The sequence below is a fragment of the Artemia sp. Qi Xiang Cuo genome, chromosome 15 (genome assembly GCF_049724085.1).
Source record: "Artemia sp. Qi Xiang Cuo chromosome 15, ASM4972408v1, whole genome shotgun sequence".
Lineage (NCBI taxonomy): Eukaryota > Metazoa > Arthropoda > Branchiopoda > Anostraca > Artemiidae > Artemia > Artemia sp. Qi Xiang Cuo.
Window position 1 is genome coordinate 25,570,257 of NC_142808.1, and position 19,947 is coordinate 25,590,203.

General features: G+C 36.1%; 1 protein-coding gene across 3 annotated transcripts in view; it reads right to left on the bottom strand.

Annotated features, from left to right (window-relative positions):
• Nucleotides 1–19,947, bottom strand: part of pyd (zonula occludens-like protein polychaetoid) — a 253,318-nt gene that overhangs the window by 116,520 nt on the left and 116,851 nt on the right. For all 3 annotated transcript variants that reach the window (XM_089101630.1, XM_089101631.1, XM_089101632.1), the window contains 2 exons: nt 18,924–19,062; nt 8,331–8,527 (listed from right to left, as the gene is read on the bottom strand). In XM_089101630.1, the coding sequence (XP_088957756.1) occupies nt 8,331–8,527; nt 18,924–19,062 (336 nt within the window). The remainder of the gene's footprint in view (nt 1–8,330; nt 8,528–18,923; nt 19,063–19,947) is intronic.

The window sequence follows — 19,947 nt, forward strand, 5'->3', positions numbered from 1 at the left end:
GGAGGAGTCTAAAGATTTTGTTCTCTAATCTGTTTAAAATTTTGGCAATTGGAGCCCCTGTTGGAATAGGATCTATTTCCAGTGGAATTAAGATGTAGACCAAAAGCAACCCTGTGTACCCAGGCTATCACAATGGCGGATCTGCATTATCTCAGGAACAGCTTGGGGGATCGAGTTGAAATTCTCAAAGGGTTCTAGAGGGCCAAGTGGACCTCGAACTTTGACCAAGGAGGAGGAAAAGCGGTAAATTGAGCGAAAACATGTATCTAAGCTATTAAAACAGCATTCCTGCAGCACATCGGGGACGACTAATGAGAATCAATCTGAAACTTTTGGACTGGCAAGGGAGGCAAGGAGACTTTATTTTGTATTTAGAGGAAGAGATATGGGAGCCAAAATATGTGTTTCTCCGATTCGTCTAAATGTTTTGGCATTATTAGTCATAGAGGAACTTTGAATTTATTTACCATGAAGTAATGAAATAAGTCAAAAGGCAGTACATTCACCCAGGCTTTCAACACACCACATCTGTAATATTTCGAGAACGACTGAGGAATCCACTTGAAATTTTTAGGGAGTGTTTTCAGAGGATAAGGGGACTCAAAAATATCATGTTTACGGAAAGGGATAGGGACAAAAACATTTTTTTGACTAGCATGAAGTTGTATGTTAGTCATTATACAACTTCATGTTCTATACACACACACAAATATATATATATATATATATATATATATATATATATATATATATATATATATATATATATTTATATATATATATATTTATATATATATACGAGGCTCTTTTGTTTTCTTTGAGGAACTTTAATTTTGAAAAACGTTCTTCTGAAACTAGTCTCATACAGGACCAATATTATTTAGGACTTTAAGATCATCATTAGTCAATCAAAATATGGCAGATTTCGAAGATATACCTGATTTGAAGCTAAAAAGTTGTCAAGTATCAACGTTTTTGTGAAAATACATTTTGCTTACCCACTGTAGCCAAATGACACTTAGATTTGACGTATGTTTTTAGCTAAGCCCAAAACTATTTCAATTCAAATTAATTGTTTAATTATATTTCGTCTAATTGGTGTATTTAGGAAGAAGTCTTTATTTAAGCTTTACACAAAGGGCATCAACTCACTCGTTTGTGTTGCCTACTGAATACAGTTCTATCTGTCCGACTTCTACTCCCAGATTCATTTCGGATCCGATTCCGACTTTTATTCTCACTCCTAATATGCTTCCGTCTTTTCCTCGACACCACGTTTCGAGCATTATTCACAGATAAAAAAGATTTTATAACTTTGAAACCCATAAAAATAAACTTCAGCTTACGTGTTATTACTAACAAGAACAGAATAAAGTTAGTCGAAACAACTTGTAACTGGAAACCATGGACGCCCATCAAATGCATTTGTAAATTAAGATATGCACAGGTCAGGAATTTGGTGCTAAATATCATATAGTAAAGGACTTATGTGTCAATCATTTTGGAGTTGACGATGAGGTCATTAAGACTCGGGATGCTTTGATACATGAAGGAGAAAGTGGTTAGCGGAGCTTATCTTTTAGAATTCATCTACCACACAACAGTACTGCAGGAGCACCGCTTAGGTTTTCTCCTGCTTTTTTTCTTCTTTTTTTACAGCTTATGAACAGAACTCTGCAAAAAATTACCTTGACATACACTTATTCGAACAGACAAATAGCAATATATATATATATATATATATATATATATATATATATATATATATATATATATATATATATATATATATATATATATATATATATATATATATCCATTTAACTTTTAATCTGACTATCAACAATTTAACTTTTATCTGACTCAAAAAAGGAGTGGAATTGCGAGCACAAAACCAAATCCTTTTCAAAAATACTCCATGAGTTCTGTGCTGACCTCGATCTGAAAAGAGTTGATGCATTCTTACCAAATTTGTAGAAGCCCAAACTCGGAGACTGATGTAAGAGTTTTCTGGCACAAAATATTCTTAAACTGAAAACAGCGCAGAATTCTGCACTAAAAAATTCTGCACTAAATTAAAAGTGCATAAAATCTTTTCGATAATGAATGTTGTAGTGTCATGACACGTTTGGTTATCAAGACGCTCAGAAGTTTTTGATCTATAGTTTGATCCAAACTGTTTCATGTGTATCTTTGATGTGTTAAAAAATTTTGTTAGAAAATCAACGGTTCTGCAATACCTACAAAAACCAACAAAAAAAAAAAAAAAAAAAAAAAAAACAAAACCACGTTTGTTAAAGTTGTTTCACTCCTGCAAACATTTATGTCGCGTGACATATCGTCCTTTGGATTGCGGCAGTCGATAGGCATATTTACTTCTTAGCGAAAAAAAAAAAAAAAATTTTTGCGTGTTTGTTAACTTCTGCAAAAATTTATGCCGTACAACATAAGGTCTTTTGAATAACAGCAACCATTTTGCAAAGTAATATCATAGTAGGTAGAGGAGATCAGCCACGATTGAAGAGACAAAAATACTTAAATATCTCCACCTCGAACACTACAAAACAGGATTTTGCTTACTATATACCTAATTAAAGTCTTATTATACAGCTACACACTGTCATCTTTGCAAAATTCTTCTTATTTGGATCCTTTAACAGAAAAATTTTCCTGTGGGAAAATTTACGATTTTTGCTCACCTGTAAGATTATGACAATACTGGGAAGGCCCCTTGCTTTGCCTGGCAATATATAAGAGAAGCAATCATCGAAATTATTTCAGAATAGAATAGGCTACCGCTCACTCAGATTACATAATAAGTTGCATCTAAACAAGTGGATGGGGTAAATGGCAAGGACTCATTGCCGATAGCTATTGACTCTTGAGACAGGCTGTTTCGACTTAGGAGGGCGGTCGGGAGTCAATAAACTTGGTACTCAAAAGAGACGTAGAAAGAATACAAATTAAAAACAAATTCAGCAGAGATAGAGTAAAGCTCCATAAAATGCTTGCTACCCCAAAATTGTGCTTTTAAAACCCATATTATGATCTGGTAAATAAAGTTTTTCTAGTTGAACGATAGAACTTAACTGTCGATGAATAACTTCTGTATGAAGTAAATTACGCATATCCATTAATATTGAACGCTCAAACAAACTAACTTGGCAGCCATAGATGGTAAAAAAACAACAAAAGAAAATAGAAGCCTTACTAATGTATTTGTAAACAGAAAGATTTCAAGCAAAGACCTAACTATTCCCAAATATTCTGAAGACCAACGACAAAAACTAATAAAACAAACAATTGGGAGGGATTATTCAAGAGGATTTAAAGAGGTAAGAGTCCGACTTTGGAAATTAATATAACTCGTGATTTAGTTCATAGATATTGTTGATTGTGCATATTTCTTAGCAAACTGCACAGATCTTTATACTACTCTTTTTCTAAGTGTCAGATTATGCACTTGAGTCTCAAAGCACGAAGCTTGTGTTTATTTAAATACAATTTTGACGGCCAGAAATAAGAATTTTTCAATTCGGATTGAAGACAGAACCGAACTCAATATTCGCCCACGTATGAAGACACTTTTTTCCCTCGGGCGATGTGAAATGTGACGGCTGAGGCAAAAACCAGCTCACATCACAACCTAACTCTAGTGTTAGAATCAACGTTTTGATATACCACATGCATAATTTTGATAGACAAAAAGTAAAGCGAACGATTAGCATCTTTAAAATTACCAGATATAATTTTGAAACCTACTGATATATTACATTTAATTTTTCATAAACGAATTTGATTTATAATGTTGACTTAATTGATTAACTTAAATTCCAGTACAAGAGGACTGAGCTTCAGTAGGCAGGGGGGTCGTTTGGGGGTGGCAAGGGGGGCAGTTGCCCCCCCCCCCCAATAATGTGGAGAAAAAAAATATTATACATCCCATGCCCTTGACTATCCATATATGGACTCCTCTTGCACCCCTACTCCCCCCCCCATAAAAATGCTGGAGATTCGCCCCTGTCAGTAGGTGAAGCAAACGAAGAAGAAAATGTGTTTCAATCATGCTTTGAAAGTGGTGGAGCACAAAAGGGCATTAGAAAGCATCTATGAAGTGGCAAAAAAGGCTAGCAGGTTGCACTGAATCCAATTTAACGCGAGTACCAAGGATAGCCAAAATGAAATTTTATTTTTTAAATGGGTTAGATGGAAGCTTACAAAATAATATACATCTTAAAAAATTAGGAAAACCCAGGAACTCAATTTTTAATGAGAAATACCTCCGCATGTAGTTATGCAGTTTTAGAACTTAGTGAGCGACAAGTTTGAAAATAAGTAATGTGTGTGAAAATCAGCATGAAACGAGCGGAAAAAAACATTGTCATGATGTTCTAGAAAGTGTAACTTTCCTGATTGCTGTAACAAAAGACAAACACTACCACTATAGCCCTTAAACATTCGACCAAGTCAACAATCAACTTGAATTTGAGCCGAGTCTAGCCAAGCTAGGGGGCTGTCCATATGATGATCTCGAGTAATCACCCGACGAAAAGTATTGCGTCGAGCTGGCTAAAACTCAAAGAACATTTTTATTCCCGCTAATCGAGTCTGCTTTAGGTCAAATAACTGGCGAGTTTACTTCAAGTATAATAATGAAGGGAAGATTTTTATTTTATTTTAATGGATTGACAAAAAACTAATATCTTTTTTTTGGAAATTTAAACTTTAATAAATATCTCAAGCTCTATGAATAGTAGTAATTAATATCTGAACAGTTATCTAGAAAAATTTCCTCCCCCTCTCCCCCAACTTGTCTGAAGTTTTTCTCTGTACCTTTCTTGAATCTGTAATTCACTTTAAATCCTTTCTTATGACTTCTCCCGACCTCATTCAAGGAGGTTCTGCTTCCGTTTGGCAATGGAAAATGGCAAAAAAGCACGCTTTTTTGGTAACCAATCTCGTCACCTAGCTATCTTAACCTTTATGTATTATAGCCGTTAAAGGTTGGATTGGACCACGTTTCTCAAACTGCTTATTGTTTGATACAACAATACGATGCTTAAACCATTTCCCTGGAAAACTTCTAGCATATCTTCATCAACCTTTCAAAACGCTCGTGTTTTACGGTCATATTTCACTACTTCCCGTACCGTCACTTCCAATATCCTAAACTAAGTTCGAAGACTTAGTTATTTTTCTATTCTTCCATATTTTTTTGGACTCTATCTACTACCTCCCATGGTCTAATAAGTATCATTATGCTTAACTCAAACTGCTTATTGTTTGATACAACAATACGATCCTTAAACCATTTCCCTGGAAAACTTCTAGCTTCTAATTAATATCTGAACAGTTATCTAGAAAGATTTCCTCCCCCTCTCCCCCAACTTGTCTGAAGTTTTTCTCTGTACCTTTCTTGAATCTGTAATTCGCTTTAAATCCTTTCTTATGACTTCTCCCGACCTCATTCAAGGAGGTTCTGCTTCCGTTTGGCAATGGAAAATGGCAAAAAAGCACGCTTTTTTGGTAACCAATCTCGTCACCTAGCTATCTTAACCTTTATGTATTATAGCCGTTAAAGGTTGGATTGGACCACGTTTCTCAAACTGCTTATAATACAACAATACGATCCTTAAACCATTTCCCTGGAAAACTTCTAGCATATCTTCATCAACCTTTCAAAACGCTCGTGTTTTACGGTCATATTTCACTACTTCCCGTACCGTCACTTCCAATATCCTAAACTAAGTTCGAAGACTTAGCTATTTTTCTGTTCTTCCATATTTTTTTGGACTCTATCTACTACCTCCCATGGTCTAATAAGTATCATTATACTTGTCAATTCTCTAAGGAATCAAGCTAAAACTTCTGCAATCACCACAATTACTGTTATCACCTTCTTTTAAAGAATTTTACCCGAAATTACTTTTTACCTAAATCACATTTTACCTAAATTGTACCTTAATTTTACCTAAAGGTTCCTAAAATCACTAAGTATCACCTTTACAATAGACGCTAATCATAATTTTCACCATATTATTTCAAGTTTCGTAACAATCATTTCAAAACTAATTTACCGTCAGCAATCAATGTCTTATTATTTTCAATCTTCTCATCACCGTTGTCGCTCCACTTGCTGAATAGATCTTTCTTCATTTCAAAACTATTTAAAATTCTCTCATTATTTTCTATACCAATTCCTGCAGCTTATAAGGGTTTAACACATTCACAAAATAGTCTACTGATCTTTCCTCACCATTTTCTTTTTATCTAATTAAGGCCAAAGTTTGATCCTATACCGATTCCTGACTACTCCCTCTTAATCGCCAAATCTTACTACAATGCCATCTAACTGTATCTTCCATATCTTCAGGAATTTTATCCATAGCCTTTATTTCACAATTTCTGAACTTTCACTTCATTACCGTCTTCACTTCCCTCACTTTTCTCTTGCATGAGCTATTACCCAGACACTTCTTACAAAAATTCCTTCTCTCATCTACCCAGCTTAAAGTGTTTTCGCTAATATTCCTAGCTACGTTTCTAGCTTTCCTCCTTAGGTATCTTCTACTTCTTGACAAAATATGTTCCTAAATTATTACATCCATTTTTGCACGATCCAATTCTAAATCCTTTAGCATCATATCCAGCTTTTCTTTGGAATTTCCACTCCATTTCTCATCCTAAAGTTTACAAACGTTTCGCATACTTATAAGATAGTTATCCTTCCTAGATTTTAGTTTTAAATTGACTCTAGATACTACTAGAAGGGAAGGGGCTACTTTTGTGAGATAGCAAAACTATTTTTCATGAACCAATTTTAATTCCAAGTTCCCTGGGTGGTCATGTTTTAGTTGGGCCACTTAAAACAGAACAAATATTTGTTCAATTTTCAGTTTCAATAACGAACATGCAGGGAATTACTATCCTTATTTGAACAAACTCCATAGGATAGAACCAAACCATCAAAATTACCAAAATAAAGTCAATATGACAATCGAAAGTCAGACTTGTGCACAAATTTCGTGTTAGAAGAAAGTCACGTTTGATGAAGCGTTCAACGTTTATTTGCAAAGCACGAGCAGATTAGTAGGCCATCTATATCCAAGAGGCAGGAAGAAGAGGGATCGATTCTACTTGAAAATGCACACTTCAACATACAAACAGGACCAAGAGCGGACAGGGGAAGATAAATCTGTGTTTACCCCAATTTATTCGCTAAGATTCTTTGATTGAATTAAAATCAGGTTGCTGGCATCAAGTCATGGTTAATTGGAGAAAAAGCCAAGACAGATATTCTGAGTGAGAGGCAAATCTGGCCTAAGCCTTTTTTAAGATTGTATAGAAATGATGTTATTTCACTTGTTGATAGATAAGTCTATCATCCATCCATCTATTCCATCCTAGGGCAGAACTAAGGTAGATAGATAGTCAAATAAATAAGGGATGGATGATCGAATTGATATTCTTCAACTACCACAAAAAATGTGGCCAGCCATGTGCTGTCATTCTATTAAAGTTATATCATTATTTCGACAAAGAGAATTTACATACACAGTATCTCAAAAATGGGAATGCCTTCAGAAAAGCACGTGCAGTTTTTTCTTAAGCTAGCTAGACCAAGAAAATCTAACCCACATAGGGCCGAAAACATTGAATATCAGCGTACCAACATTAAAAAGAAAAACAAAAAAGAGACATCTACAAGAGAGCCCAAAAGTGCTGAAACTACAGCTTGAGCGTTTTGCATAACTAATGGTTCCTGGAGCGAGATTAAGCTGTTAGCTTAATGCCATTGCTTGGTTGTTGTATAATAATTGCATTTTATTATAATGCATATAATTGCATTCATATTATATTCTAAGTTTGCTAATCGAAAATAATTTTTAGAGAAACTATATGACAGCTAGTGCTGATATGGCTGGTTTTTACCGGCTGAACAAGGGCTGCAAGATGGCGCGTGCAGATGATCTTTTTTTTGGGGGGGGTGTTAGGGGTAATTACAGAGCGTAAGAGTTAGACGACTCTATGAGAAAAAAAATGTTAACAGGAAATGAGGAAATTATTACAGTTTAGAGGGGGAGGGACACATAGCCCCCCCCTCGCTGCATATGTGCATAGTTGTCAATATGAGTTTGATAGGGTGATTTACACAAATACACTTTTTCGAGTTACGCCACCTTATCTACAGGTGAACATAAGATTATCGAATGTTCTTTATCGTTTGAACCAACGGCGAGAATTCTACTCATACCTATGTCTGATCATTCTTTGGAATGCTATTTGCCCCACTTTTGCAATACTGAAAAAAAGGGAAAAAAGACACTTACCACTCCTAAATCTTCATCAACTGGCTCATCGTACATTTCCACGAGTCGAGGAGGTATAGGCGAGGCGCTCGGGCTGTGAGCTATTAATCTGTTTAAAGTTGAGGTTGGCGAATCATCAAAAGAGGTTAGCGGCAAGAGTGAAGGATCATCTTCATAACGACTGTATGGTGCCATTGCTGACGAACAACGTGAAGCAACTAAAATAATGAACGTAAAAAAAAACAAAAAAAGAAACAAAAAAGTACACGCAAAACTAAACCCATCGCAACTTAAGTCACTTAAATTTAACACAAACAAAAGTAAATCCAGCAAAAAAGATCAACCCGTGAAAAATTCACCGCGCCTAAAATTTAAACAAATTTCCACTCACCCAAAAGTCAGCACACGATTCATTGTAGAACCAACTGACGGAGATACTAGTGACACAGATAAATTTTACTTGCAGTTACAGGAGCAAAAAGACAGTGTCCCTGGTAGAAAAATGGTGTTTCTATTAGGAGATATTAACGCCCAGGTCGATAGAAATAGAGATCGATGGTATCCTAGCCTAGGTAAATTTGGTGTAGGAAAGTAAAACAGTAATGGCTACAGACTGCTGCAATTTTGTAGGCATAATAATCCAGTTATAACTAATAAGGTGTTTGGTCTTAAAATGGCCCATAAGTTAACATGGTATTCACGTGATGGCAAGACAGCAAATCTTATTGATTATGCCATTCTAACCGAAGACTGGCAGGATTAATACAAGATACTAGGGTATATAAGAGTGCTGTTTTTGATGTTAAAAGTAATCACCACCTGGTAGTGTCTAGGGTTAATTTAAAGCTGGAATTTTGAAAGGGTAACTACCTCCCGGGAAGTTATGATTTTGGTACTCCAGGATGAGAATTTGAGAGAAACTTTTCAGGAACAGTTGAATGCTAAACTTGAGAGTTTAAAGTTTGACACTGTGGAAGATGGATGGAATAATTTTAGGAAAAACAATTTGTAAAGTTGCTGATGGTGTCTTAAGGAAGAAAGTTAGGGGCGCAACTAGGAATATTAGTGAAAAAGCTTTATCTTTAGTAGACCGGAGAAAGGGCTTGTAAAAGAACTATCTGAGTGATAGATCATATGAAAACAAAAGGAATGTAAAGAAAGTGGAGAAAGCATTTAAATATGAACTAAGGAGGTGTGAAATGGAGGCCATGGATAAAATTGCAGGAGATTTGGAAGATGCAGCTAGACGGCATTATAGTGAAATATTGTACTGGCATGTTAATAAATTGAGAGGGAGTAGTCAATCCGGACTTGTCCCATTTAAACATAGAAACGGGGCCACAAATAGTGAAGGAAAGAGTTAAAGAGAGATGTGCAGAATATTTTGAGAATGTGCTAAACCGAGATTGAGTTGCAGGAAAAGATATAGAGGAAAATGAAGAAGTTTATGATACCTTGGATGTGAAGGTAGATTTATTTTATGAGGAAGAATTAGCGACAGTACTAAAAGGATTAAAAATAATAAGCCTCCAGGTGCTAATAGTGTGGCAAATGAGTTTCTCAAATATGGCTCTGAGGTTAGAAACAAGTTACTGAAGATCATGAATATGATCTTTGGAAAAGGGAAAGTACCTAGCGATTTTAGGAAAACATTAATTAAACCACTGTACAATAAAGGTGATAAGAGTGAGTGTGTTAATTATCGAGCCATTAGTCTGGTATCTGTAGGTAGCAAATTACTTAGAAATATGATATTTTCTAGACTGAAAGATGCTTTAGACAAAGTTATAAGAAAAGAACAGTGCGGTTGTGTAGAGGATGTGTCGTCCAAATTGTTACTCTTAGTTTAGTAATTGAGAAGTGTTATCAAACACCTTTGGTCCTCAGTTTTATAGATTATGCGTTTTACAGATTGAGCAGGCGTTCGACTCTGTTGATAGAAGAGCTTTAGCGAAGGTGTTATCCTTTTATGGTATACCAGAGAAATACATTAAAGTGATTAGTGCTATGTACGAGAATAACACTGCTACGGTTAAGCTTTCGTATTAAAGCAGCTGGTTCCGTATTAAATCAGGAGTTAAGCATGGTTATGTTCTATCCTCCTTCATATGGATCATTTTGATGGGCTTTGTCTTAAAGAGCATAGGAAAGGCAATGGAAGACCACGGAATCAAATGGGGAGGAAAAACTCCCCAGACTTAGATTATGATGGTGATTTGAGCATACTAGATGAAACTGTAAGTAAAACGAATGAATCTTTAGAGGTTTGGGAGTTCAGGGTGCTAGAATAGGTCTAAAATTAACGTTAAGAAGTCACTAAGTCTAGGAACAAGTGAAGATAAAAATGTGACTTTGGGTATCGAAAAGATTGAACAGGGGGACAGCTTCACTTACCTTGGTAGCATTATTAGTAAAGATGGTGGGAGCAGTAAAGATGTTAAAAGTAGAATAGCCAAGGCTCAGGGTGTTTTTTCAATTAAAAAAAAAGGAAAAAAAAAAAAAAAAAAAAAAAAAAAAAGGAAAAAAAAGGGGGTTTTGAAGAATAGGAACATAAGTTTGAAAAGCAAGATTACAATTTTGGAAGCTAAACTAAAGACAGTAGTTTAGGCTAAAATGAGAGAAAGGTTGAGATGGTTAGGGCACGTTCTGCGGATGAATGTTGACAAATTGCAGAAGATTGTCCTTTTCAGCCAACCATCTAGGGCTAAATGGAAAACAGGTTGTTGGCGGTTGGGTGTGAGGATGTCATAAAGAAAGATTAAAAGGAAATGGGAACTTCCTGGGAGGATGTAAAGAGGGAGGCTTTGAATAGATTGGGATGGAAAAGGAGCTTGCGTAGCTGTGTTGACCTCAGGCGAATTGGTACTGCGTTGAGTTGTTAGTAGTAGTAGTAGTAAGGAAGGAAGCTGGGAGTCACATCCCTATCCCTCTCTGAGCGTAAGTATAATTCAAATTAGCTGAAACGAAATGTGAAGCTGCATTTGTCTTGTTGCGTTTAAGAAATTAGGTTATGGATTGAGGTTAGCATAATTCATCCAATCCTAGCGAATGAATTCTTCTTTAACAGGGAGCAAATTAAGATAAAAATTCAATTTTTGAAATACTAAAAAGCCTCAGATTAGTATCGATATGACTTCCTTTTAATTTGAATGGACTAAACTGATGGCCTAAACTACCCCCTTTTCAATATGGGCTCAACTATGAACATGTTTCTCTTTCGATGAGTACACACATAAGATGGATAGAAAAAAATCAGACTGAGTGCAATGGAAAATATCTAAAGAACTGTATAAATATTGCAATTATTTTTGAAAGCTGAACGAACTTAAACAAAATTAATGGTGAACGATTAAGAAATACTATCAGATTTTTTATAAAAATGCTAGAGTTGAAGTTAGATAGTGTGATAACTATGTAATTTTTGTGAAATAATAAATGAATTTTCAATTCTCAGTTTCAAAGATGGGATTATGAATGATTACTGATCTTAGCTCAGGGAAACTTAGTTTTTTTTTAAGCTGGAATCACGAAACTTGGTTCATGATGCCATCTGTTATTTTTTTTTTTTTTGTTCCGTAACACATTGACTTCAGTCTTTATATGTAGCACCAAATAGGCGACAGCTCTGTTCGTCTGGATAACCGCAATGAGTGGGAAGGCACGGTTTTAACATCAGAGAAAGAGGCACGTCAAAGAGTTAAATGCTAAAAAATCAGCACTATCCAACGTAGTCAAAAGGAGAGCCAGAAAAGTCACAAGTTGTCAGAAGGAACGTTCGGTTAGATGAAAGGAGGACGTTTGGACCCTATTAGACCCGTCCCGATTATCATCATCTTAGAGCCAATATTCTGATATCGATCAAGACCATGAAGAACTACAAAGCCCCTGGCAGAACAGCCTCTTCTTGGAACTATACAAAGAGTGTCCAGAGTTCACTACTGAAATAAAAAAGTCTTTCTATACGGTATGCGAGGAAACAAAAATTGTTACGTCTAATAGTTTGGGCTTTAAAAATATTCGATATAACGCCATTGAGCAGCTTCAAGAAGGCAAGGGAAAACTTGATTTGAGAAAACCAAGCTGGCTTCCGACCAAGTGGAGGTTACATCACTGACAATACATTTACCAGAATTCTAAAGAAGGACAGAATTCAGCTCAAGTTTGCCAAACACATTAAGGTATACTATGAACAATCAATAAACTGAAAATGAGTTTACAGGTAAGAGAACTAAGAATTCTTGTTTGGCATAAAAAAAAAAAAAAAATATATCCTGTCTCAGATTTTGTTAAACTAATTTGCAGATTGAGTGGCAGAGAAGGCCCCATCTTCCCACCAAGGAATCTAGACTGGACTAGACCATTCGGGCTCAGAACTCAAAGACCTCAAGGTTACCTCACAAAAGACAAAATTCAGGGCAATAAGCTACTAGGATTTTTTCTCGCTAGCTGTGAGCCTAGTGGAACTGGAGTAGGTGGATATTTTTACATATCTTGGTTCCCACCTATAAAGTGATAGACATTTAGATGTTGATAGTCAGGTGACTCATTTCGAACCCACACAAAATCAGTGCTCGTACGAAATTGATCCAGATTACTCGCCTGTACGGTTCCCAGGCATAGTGAGAAGAACGAGAATGCACTGAAACTGAAAGTGTTTCAGTGCCTACCTTCATCATCTAGCTCCTCTATGTTTCTGTCACCTGTCTCTGAAGACTAACTCCTGAAGATTGTCTAAGCCATGAAAAACGGTCACTCCGAAGGTCCAGATCTGTTGTCAACTTACCTCATCAAGAAGACCATGGATTGTTATGTCAGCATTATCGCACATGTTATCAATTCTTGCTTTAAGGACGAAATCTTCCCCAGTGTTTTCATGTCGGCGAGGTTTATACCCTTCCACAGAGGTAGCGACCCCAAGCAGCCTTCGAACTACCCCCCTATCTCTATTCTCTCTGGTTTTTCAAAAATTATGGAGCGTTGCATCTACAACACAGTGATGAATTATCTAACTAAGTCTAATTTCTTCACCATGCATCAGTTTGGATTCAGACTTGGGTACTCTACCGAGCATGCTATACTGGTTGTACTGCAATTTCTAAATGATGCAGTGGACCGGGACGAAACACCAGCTACAATATTTACGGATATGAAGAAAGCATTTGATACGATTTGACATCCGATTCTTCTGGGTAACCTTGACAACTGCGGAACAAGAGACAATGCTCTCTTACTCATCCAGTCTTACCTTACTGGTAGGCATCAATTTGTAGACGGAGGTAGAGTAATATTGGTAAAAATCCCCAGGTTCAGGAAAGATAGGCGTACCGGAAGGTTTAATTCTTGTACCGCTTCTGTTTCTAATATACATCAATGACCTAATGGACGCATTCGCAGGTGATGGACTTGCTCTACTATTCGCAGACGACACAGCTAATTTCGTCACAGGTACAGCTGAATCATCGGCCAAAGAAAATATGTCGTAGTCTAATGAAGCTATTGCAGTGGTTTGCTGACAACCGCTTTGTTTTAAATTCATCGAAGACCCATTTTATCATCTTTTTTCGACATTCTCGTGCCCAGCCGTCGCATTTTCAAATTTCTGTCCAGGTTAACGGAGAGCTAGTTAGCATTACTAGAAGGGAATTTTGTAAGTACCTAGATCTTATAGTTGATGAAAATTTGTCTTGGAAGCTTCATCTTGAAGGATTCAGCTAGGAAGGAATGTAGGGTTACTGCGGTATCTAAAATTTTACCTCCCTTTCCCTGCCCTTAAGTCTGTTTATTATTCTTTAATTCATTCTTATTTTAATTATTGTCCCATTCCTAATTTAAATACTTTTATATATCGAATTAAGCCCCTTCAACATCTTCAGACTCTTTGTAAAATAAAAGCACTCTTTCCCCCTCGGCACTCCCTGATAAATCCCCTACTAAGAGTCTACATACATTTTGGAACATATTTCCAGCTGATCTTGTCCTTCCTGTCCATAGTGTACTTTTTAGACTTAAAGAAATTAAAGAATTATTACCATTGGCTTTTGATTCTATTAATTTTACGCTAATTTGTTTTGTTCAGAATAAGTATAGTCTAACACGACGTTCAATTAAATTGTCTTGCTATAGAATTCCTACTAAACAATCCAGATTGTCTCCAAAAGATTCAGTAATAATGTTTTGGAACATTCATGAAAATTATATGGATGCACATTCCTCTATTTCGCTTTATAAAAATACTTCAAAACTATATCTAATTGATAATTATTAATTAATATAATTATTAATATAAAGTCATGGTTGCCGGTGCTGGTTTTAATTTATATTTTGGTTATTATTTGATTTGGAATGTGGGCTGTGAGTTGAATGTGGTGTCTAATTTTCTTTTTTATGATGCGTAGTTTTATTGTTTATTATTATTCATTTTTTTATTACTTTTATAGCATTGTTTATTTTTTCTTCTCAGGGTGCCGGTTTTCGAGTATAACTCACTTTGTAGGCACCCTCTTTAATTATTTTTCGTTTTTGTTGTATAATGTATTATAGTGCTATATTGAGTCTAAATAGTTTGAAAATTAAAAGAACTTGAAATTGAACTTTCAATTTCACTAAACTCAAGCAGAAGCACTAGAATACAATAAAACTGTTTGAATATAATTGTCTACGATAAACTTTCAGAATCCGTCCACGTAACCCCCGTAGTGCCAACAAGTAAAATACAGCAAAACTGCAGAGTTAATAGAGACGTTAGTCTCACAGTCTAAGAATGACGGTTGGGCAGTTTCTCCTGGCAGCTCAAGACATGCCAAGGAGGACACAAAAAAAAAAACTGTGGAATCTAATTTCAAGCCTATAGGAGAGGGAAAGGGGGGACGAAGTTTGGCCACAGACCTAGAGGACCTCATTTGCTAAGCAGCTGTAAATCGTTCAGTATGGACCAAACGAGTCTCAGAGCTCAAGGATAAACGGATAAAAGGAAACATACAATTGCCATCAAAAGTCAAAAGTAAATTAAGAGTCAATTAAACCTTACCCAGCTTTTCCGACTTCTTTCGCCTCCCCCATAAAAAACTTTATGCCCGTTTACCTCCTCGTTGTCCAAGTCTGTCTGCTCGACATTTGATTTTATCAGTTAACAGTAGAATGGCAAGTTAAACAAAGCAGCTCAACTGTCGTTTATAAACTGTACTAAGAATTCATAGCCATAAATCTGAAGAGTTTAGACAGAAACACTTAAGAAATTAAGAAAAACAACAAAAGGTAACCAAGGTAAATGAATGAAAACAACGAATAAGATAACTCAGACAAAAAAAGTAGGGATTTCCTTTATAAAGAAAGCTCTTAAGTTTCTTCTCTAGACTGCACATTTACCCAGGGGCGTCGTTTGGGGGTGGCAAATGTGGAGAAAAAAATATTAAACAGCCCATGCCTTTTGAATATCCAGATATGGTCCCGTCTTGCCCCCCCCCCCCCCAACAAAAATGCTGGAGATTCACTCCTGCATTTACCATATTTTGCTTCGATTGGTATAATCTCCAATACACTGCCTTTGGCACTTAATGGCCTTTGATACACTGAAAATTCCTTGAGAGATAATAACTAGCAAACACGTTTTGCATGGACTCGTCAAATATAAGCTGATTTACAGTACGTAGCGACAGCCTTGTAGACTGATAGACATTTTTACTCTAACCAAACAAATTCAGACACTATGACTGCGAATAAGTTGACGAAGAAAATGAATATTATGTTTCGACTTAGAGAGAAACTCAAAAACCGTTTTTTTTTCTTTGGCTTACCAGTATATAATTTTCCCAAAACTTGGTAAAAATTCAGTTTTTTTTAACACTATGAATGTTCTCCTTCTGAAGGAAGGAGAATATTATCCTTCTTCTTCTCCTTCACCGACATTCTCCTTCAGAAGTCCCCTCCTCTACCCCTTCTCGTTATGCTAAAGATTTTAATTGATTTAAAATAGCTTCTTATTCCAATTCAACAGCCCTTGTGCTTTAACAGTCTTGTTAAAGAATTGGGGAAAAAGTCAAACTTTAGCGTAAAGGGCGAGGGGCAGAGGAAATCCCCTCCTCCATGGAAAATTCCACCTGAAAAATTCCTCCCAACAGAAAATGCTCTCCGTGGACAACTCCCCCCCCCCTCCGCAAAAAATCTGCATATTCCCCAATAACAAATACTGTATGTAAACAATGGGCAAATTGCATAGCTTACAGCCCTTTCTCCAGGGGCTGTGAGGGGTCATGTCATCCCCAGAGACATAATTATTGAACCTTTCAACTATGGTGAACCAAATGGCTATTTCAAAATTATGATCGGATATATTTGGGGGGAAAACGGGCACGGGAGGGGGCTAGTTGCCCTTCAATCTTTTTGGCCAATTATAAAGGCCATAAGAGCTTTTAATTTCCATTCGAATGAGCCCTCCCCAGATATCCCAGGACCACTGGCTCAATACAATCCCCCCTGAAAAAACAACAGCAAATTAACACGCATTCGTGATTTAACTTCTGGCAAAAATACAAAATTTTATATTTTTGTAGATAGGATTTTGAAACCTCTATGGTAGGGTTCTCTGATATGCTAATCCGATGATGTGAATTTTATTAAGATTACTTGAGCTTTTGGGGGTGTTTCCCCCCTCCTGTTCAAAAGTCAGGCAGATTTTTTGAGGCTCGTGGCTTTTGATGGGTAACACTAAAATTAATGAATTTATATAATATTCAGAATCAGCATAGATAGTAAATTCTTTTAATGTTTTACTTGTTATACAAATTTGAGGTCGAGGTTAAAAATGCCCTCCCATAACCGATCTTGCGCTGCAGATTCATTCGAGCACTTTACTGATACCATAAGTAAACTTTTTATGAGAAAAATGTCATATTTTCCTGCAAATAAAATTTTATTATGTTTGCATATTTTGGTCTTACGGAAAAGGGAGGGTAAAAACCAGGACTGCCCATTTCCTTCTCCCAATGTATGACCAATGGAAAAAATTTAGTATCTAAATAATTTCGATTTAGTTCAATAATTCCGAAACATAATTTCTAAGTTTAAGTAAACTAGAAGCACCTCTGAAAATCCAATAAACAGAAAGTTTGTGAATGTTATGAAGCAAGAATTTTGTTATTAGAATGTTTAGTACAATAGAGGACCTGGGCCAATTAGCTTTAATTAAAAAATCATTTAATTAGGAAGAGTTCTTTTGCCAAGTCCTGGTACTTTTTTAGTCCTTACTTTTTTAGGAAGTTTCTTTGGGTGCACCCGGAGTTAAAAGTTAATCAACTCACCGTATCCCCCGATTTCTGTATCCTCCCAATATCCCCAAATTCACCGTATATACGGTGGAGGATCCACCGTATCCTCCCAATATCCCCAAATTTCCCCAATCCCCCAATTCACCGTATTTTCCCAACTACTAAATTTCCAATAACTGATTCTGAAAAACAGAAATACAGGAAGTTTCTCATTTTCTCTGTAGAGAAAATGAGTCTATCTAAATTTCGAGGTGAGATTTTGGGCCCCGGAGGGGCCAAAAAAAAAATCTTGAAGCTAAAGGCGCGGTCAGACACCGTTTAAGAGAAATTAGAACTGAGAGGACAAAACGTCTTGGAAGGTGAGCCTAATTAAGGAAAATCTGAAGAGCGAAGTGCTAATGTAAATTTTTCATTTCTTTAGACTTTGACACAAGAGCGCATCTTTTCCCATGTCTCTGGGACAATTGAACCCAGCAATAATTTCATATTGGCTGAATAATCCTGCTTTTCTGCAGGAGGCACTAATTTGTTTGATTATTTGCAAAACAGTATACACTATGAGCATAATTGTTAACTCGTCTTCAAAAATATGAGCTGAGGTTAAATAATCGTATCGCTAAACAGGTTAATTTTATCCTACATACATTAAATTCTTCGCTGTGGTAATTTGCAAATAAGTAAAATTTCGACAACAGAACTGATAACACATCCTTGATCGCAATTAGCCCTATTTGAATTCAATCTTAGCGCCTACCTAGCACTGAATACCTTAAAACCAAGGCCGTATTCAGGAGGGGGGAGGGGTCGTTTAGGGGTTTGACCCCCCCCGCCAGAAAATGTTTGTTTGTCTCGTAAAAACATAACAAAAATGGAAGTAACAATATTTATATGAGTTTTTTTTAGGGTTATTTTTGCAAAACCCCCTCATCCCGCAAAAAAAATGCTTGTGTAAAACAACCCCCCCCCCCCAAAAAAAAAAACAAATCCTGGATACGGCCCTGCTCAAAACTCGCAAATTCAATCGAAATTACCACGGCAAAAAATAAAAAAATTCTTTTATCAGCCATTTCCACAGGATGATTGACTGCGCCACACACGCTATCGCTTGGTGTCAACTCTCTTTTCCTTTCTTTTCTTCCTGCTGATAACAAGTTTTGACTAAAATAGTAAACACATTCTTTACTTGATCGGCGTCAAAATGAAATTTACTAATTTTTTTGGTACACATGGCCATTCGTTTCATCACAATAGTTCTCTAAATACATATTTGTTCTCTAAATAACATATTTTAATTTGTTCTCTAAATAACATATTATAACATATTCGTGTACCAAATAAGCTTAAAACAAACCTTTATAGTTCCTTGAGTATTCTTGAGGCGGTAAGTTTCCATATAGCGGCTGATGAGGAATGACTGGTGATGGAACAGACAGCGAAAACGGGCCCGGGCGCCGAATTTTGTTCTTTTTACGAGGTAACGTCGCTACGGACTGAAAATAGTAATGATAATGTAAAAGACAATTTTATTCATTCTTAAGGGCTGGGCACACGTAGCTGATTTCCAAATCAGCGCCGATTTTAAAAGAAATCGGCGTCAATTTGAGCTTGAAAAATTTTCTAGTTTTCGGCACCGACTTACAAAATCAGCGCTGATTTTATCATAATCATCACAAAAAAAAAGAGGATACAAATAAAGTCAGCCAGAGATGTCTGTGGTGAAAGACCCCGCTACTGAGCTGAGAACTAAACTAAGAACTAAGCTGAGATCAATCATGCAAATATTGATGAACTCCAGTTGACTATCTATGTCCATTATTTTTTGTTTTGAAAATATCGCGCAATAATTTTTTTTTTCAACAATTTTTTTTTTACCGCTATCGTTTGTCCACTGATGCTGAAATCAGTTCCAGAAATCAGCTACGTGTGCCCAGCCCTTTACAATAAAAGTTTGAATAACTGCGAAATATATGTTGTGTAGATTGAGCTTGATCAATAGCAAAACTCAGATGCAAAATGCGGGGGTATTTGAAACCCAATCAGTAAAAAAGTACTTACAAAACTTTCAGTAAGAACTTACAAAACTGATTCAAAACTAGGCAAATTGTTTGATTTTGAAACTTGTATGTGTCCCCCTGAGCATTGTTTTTTTTTGCTTCACCGGTCAATGATAATCTCATGGATAGGAAAATGTCTCAGAAAAAATTGATTACTATGGGGTTGTCAATTCTTTCACCGTTCTGCAACAATCTCTCTAGATTCAAAAGTAGTGTATTTTTCAACATATCAGTTGAAATTCTTCAACGCAGTTGGTAGACCCTCATAACACAAGAATTAGAGATTAAAAACAGTAGAAAAAAAAAACTACTAAAAATACC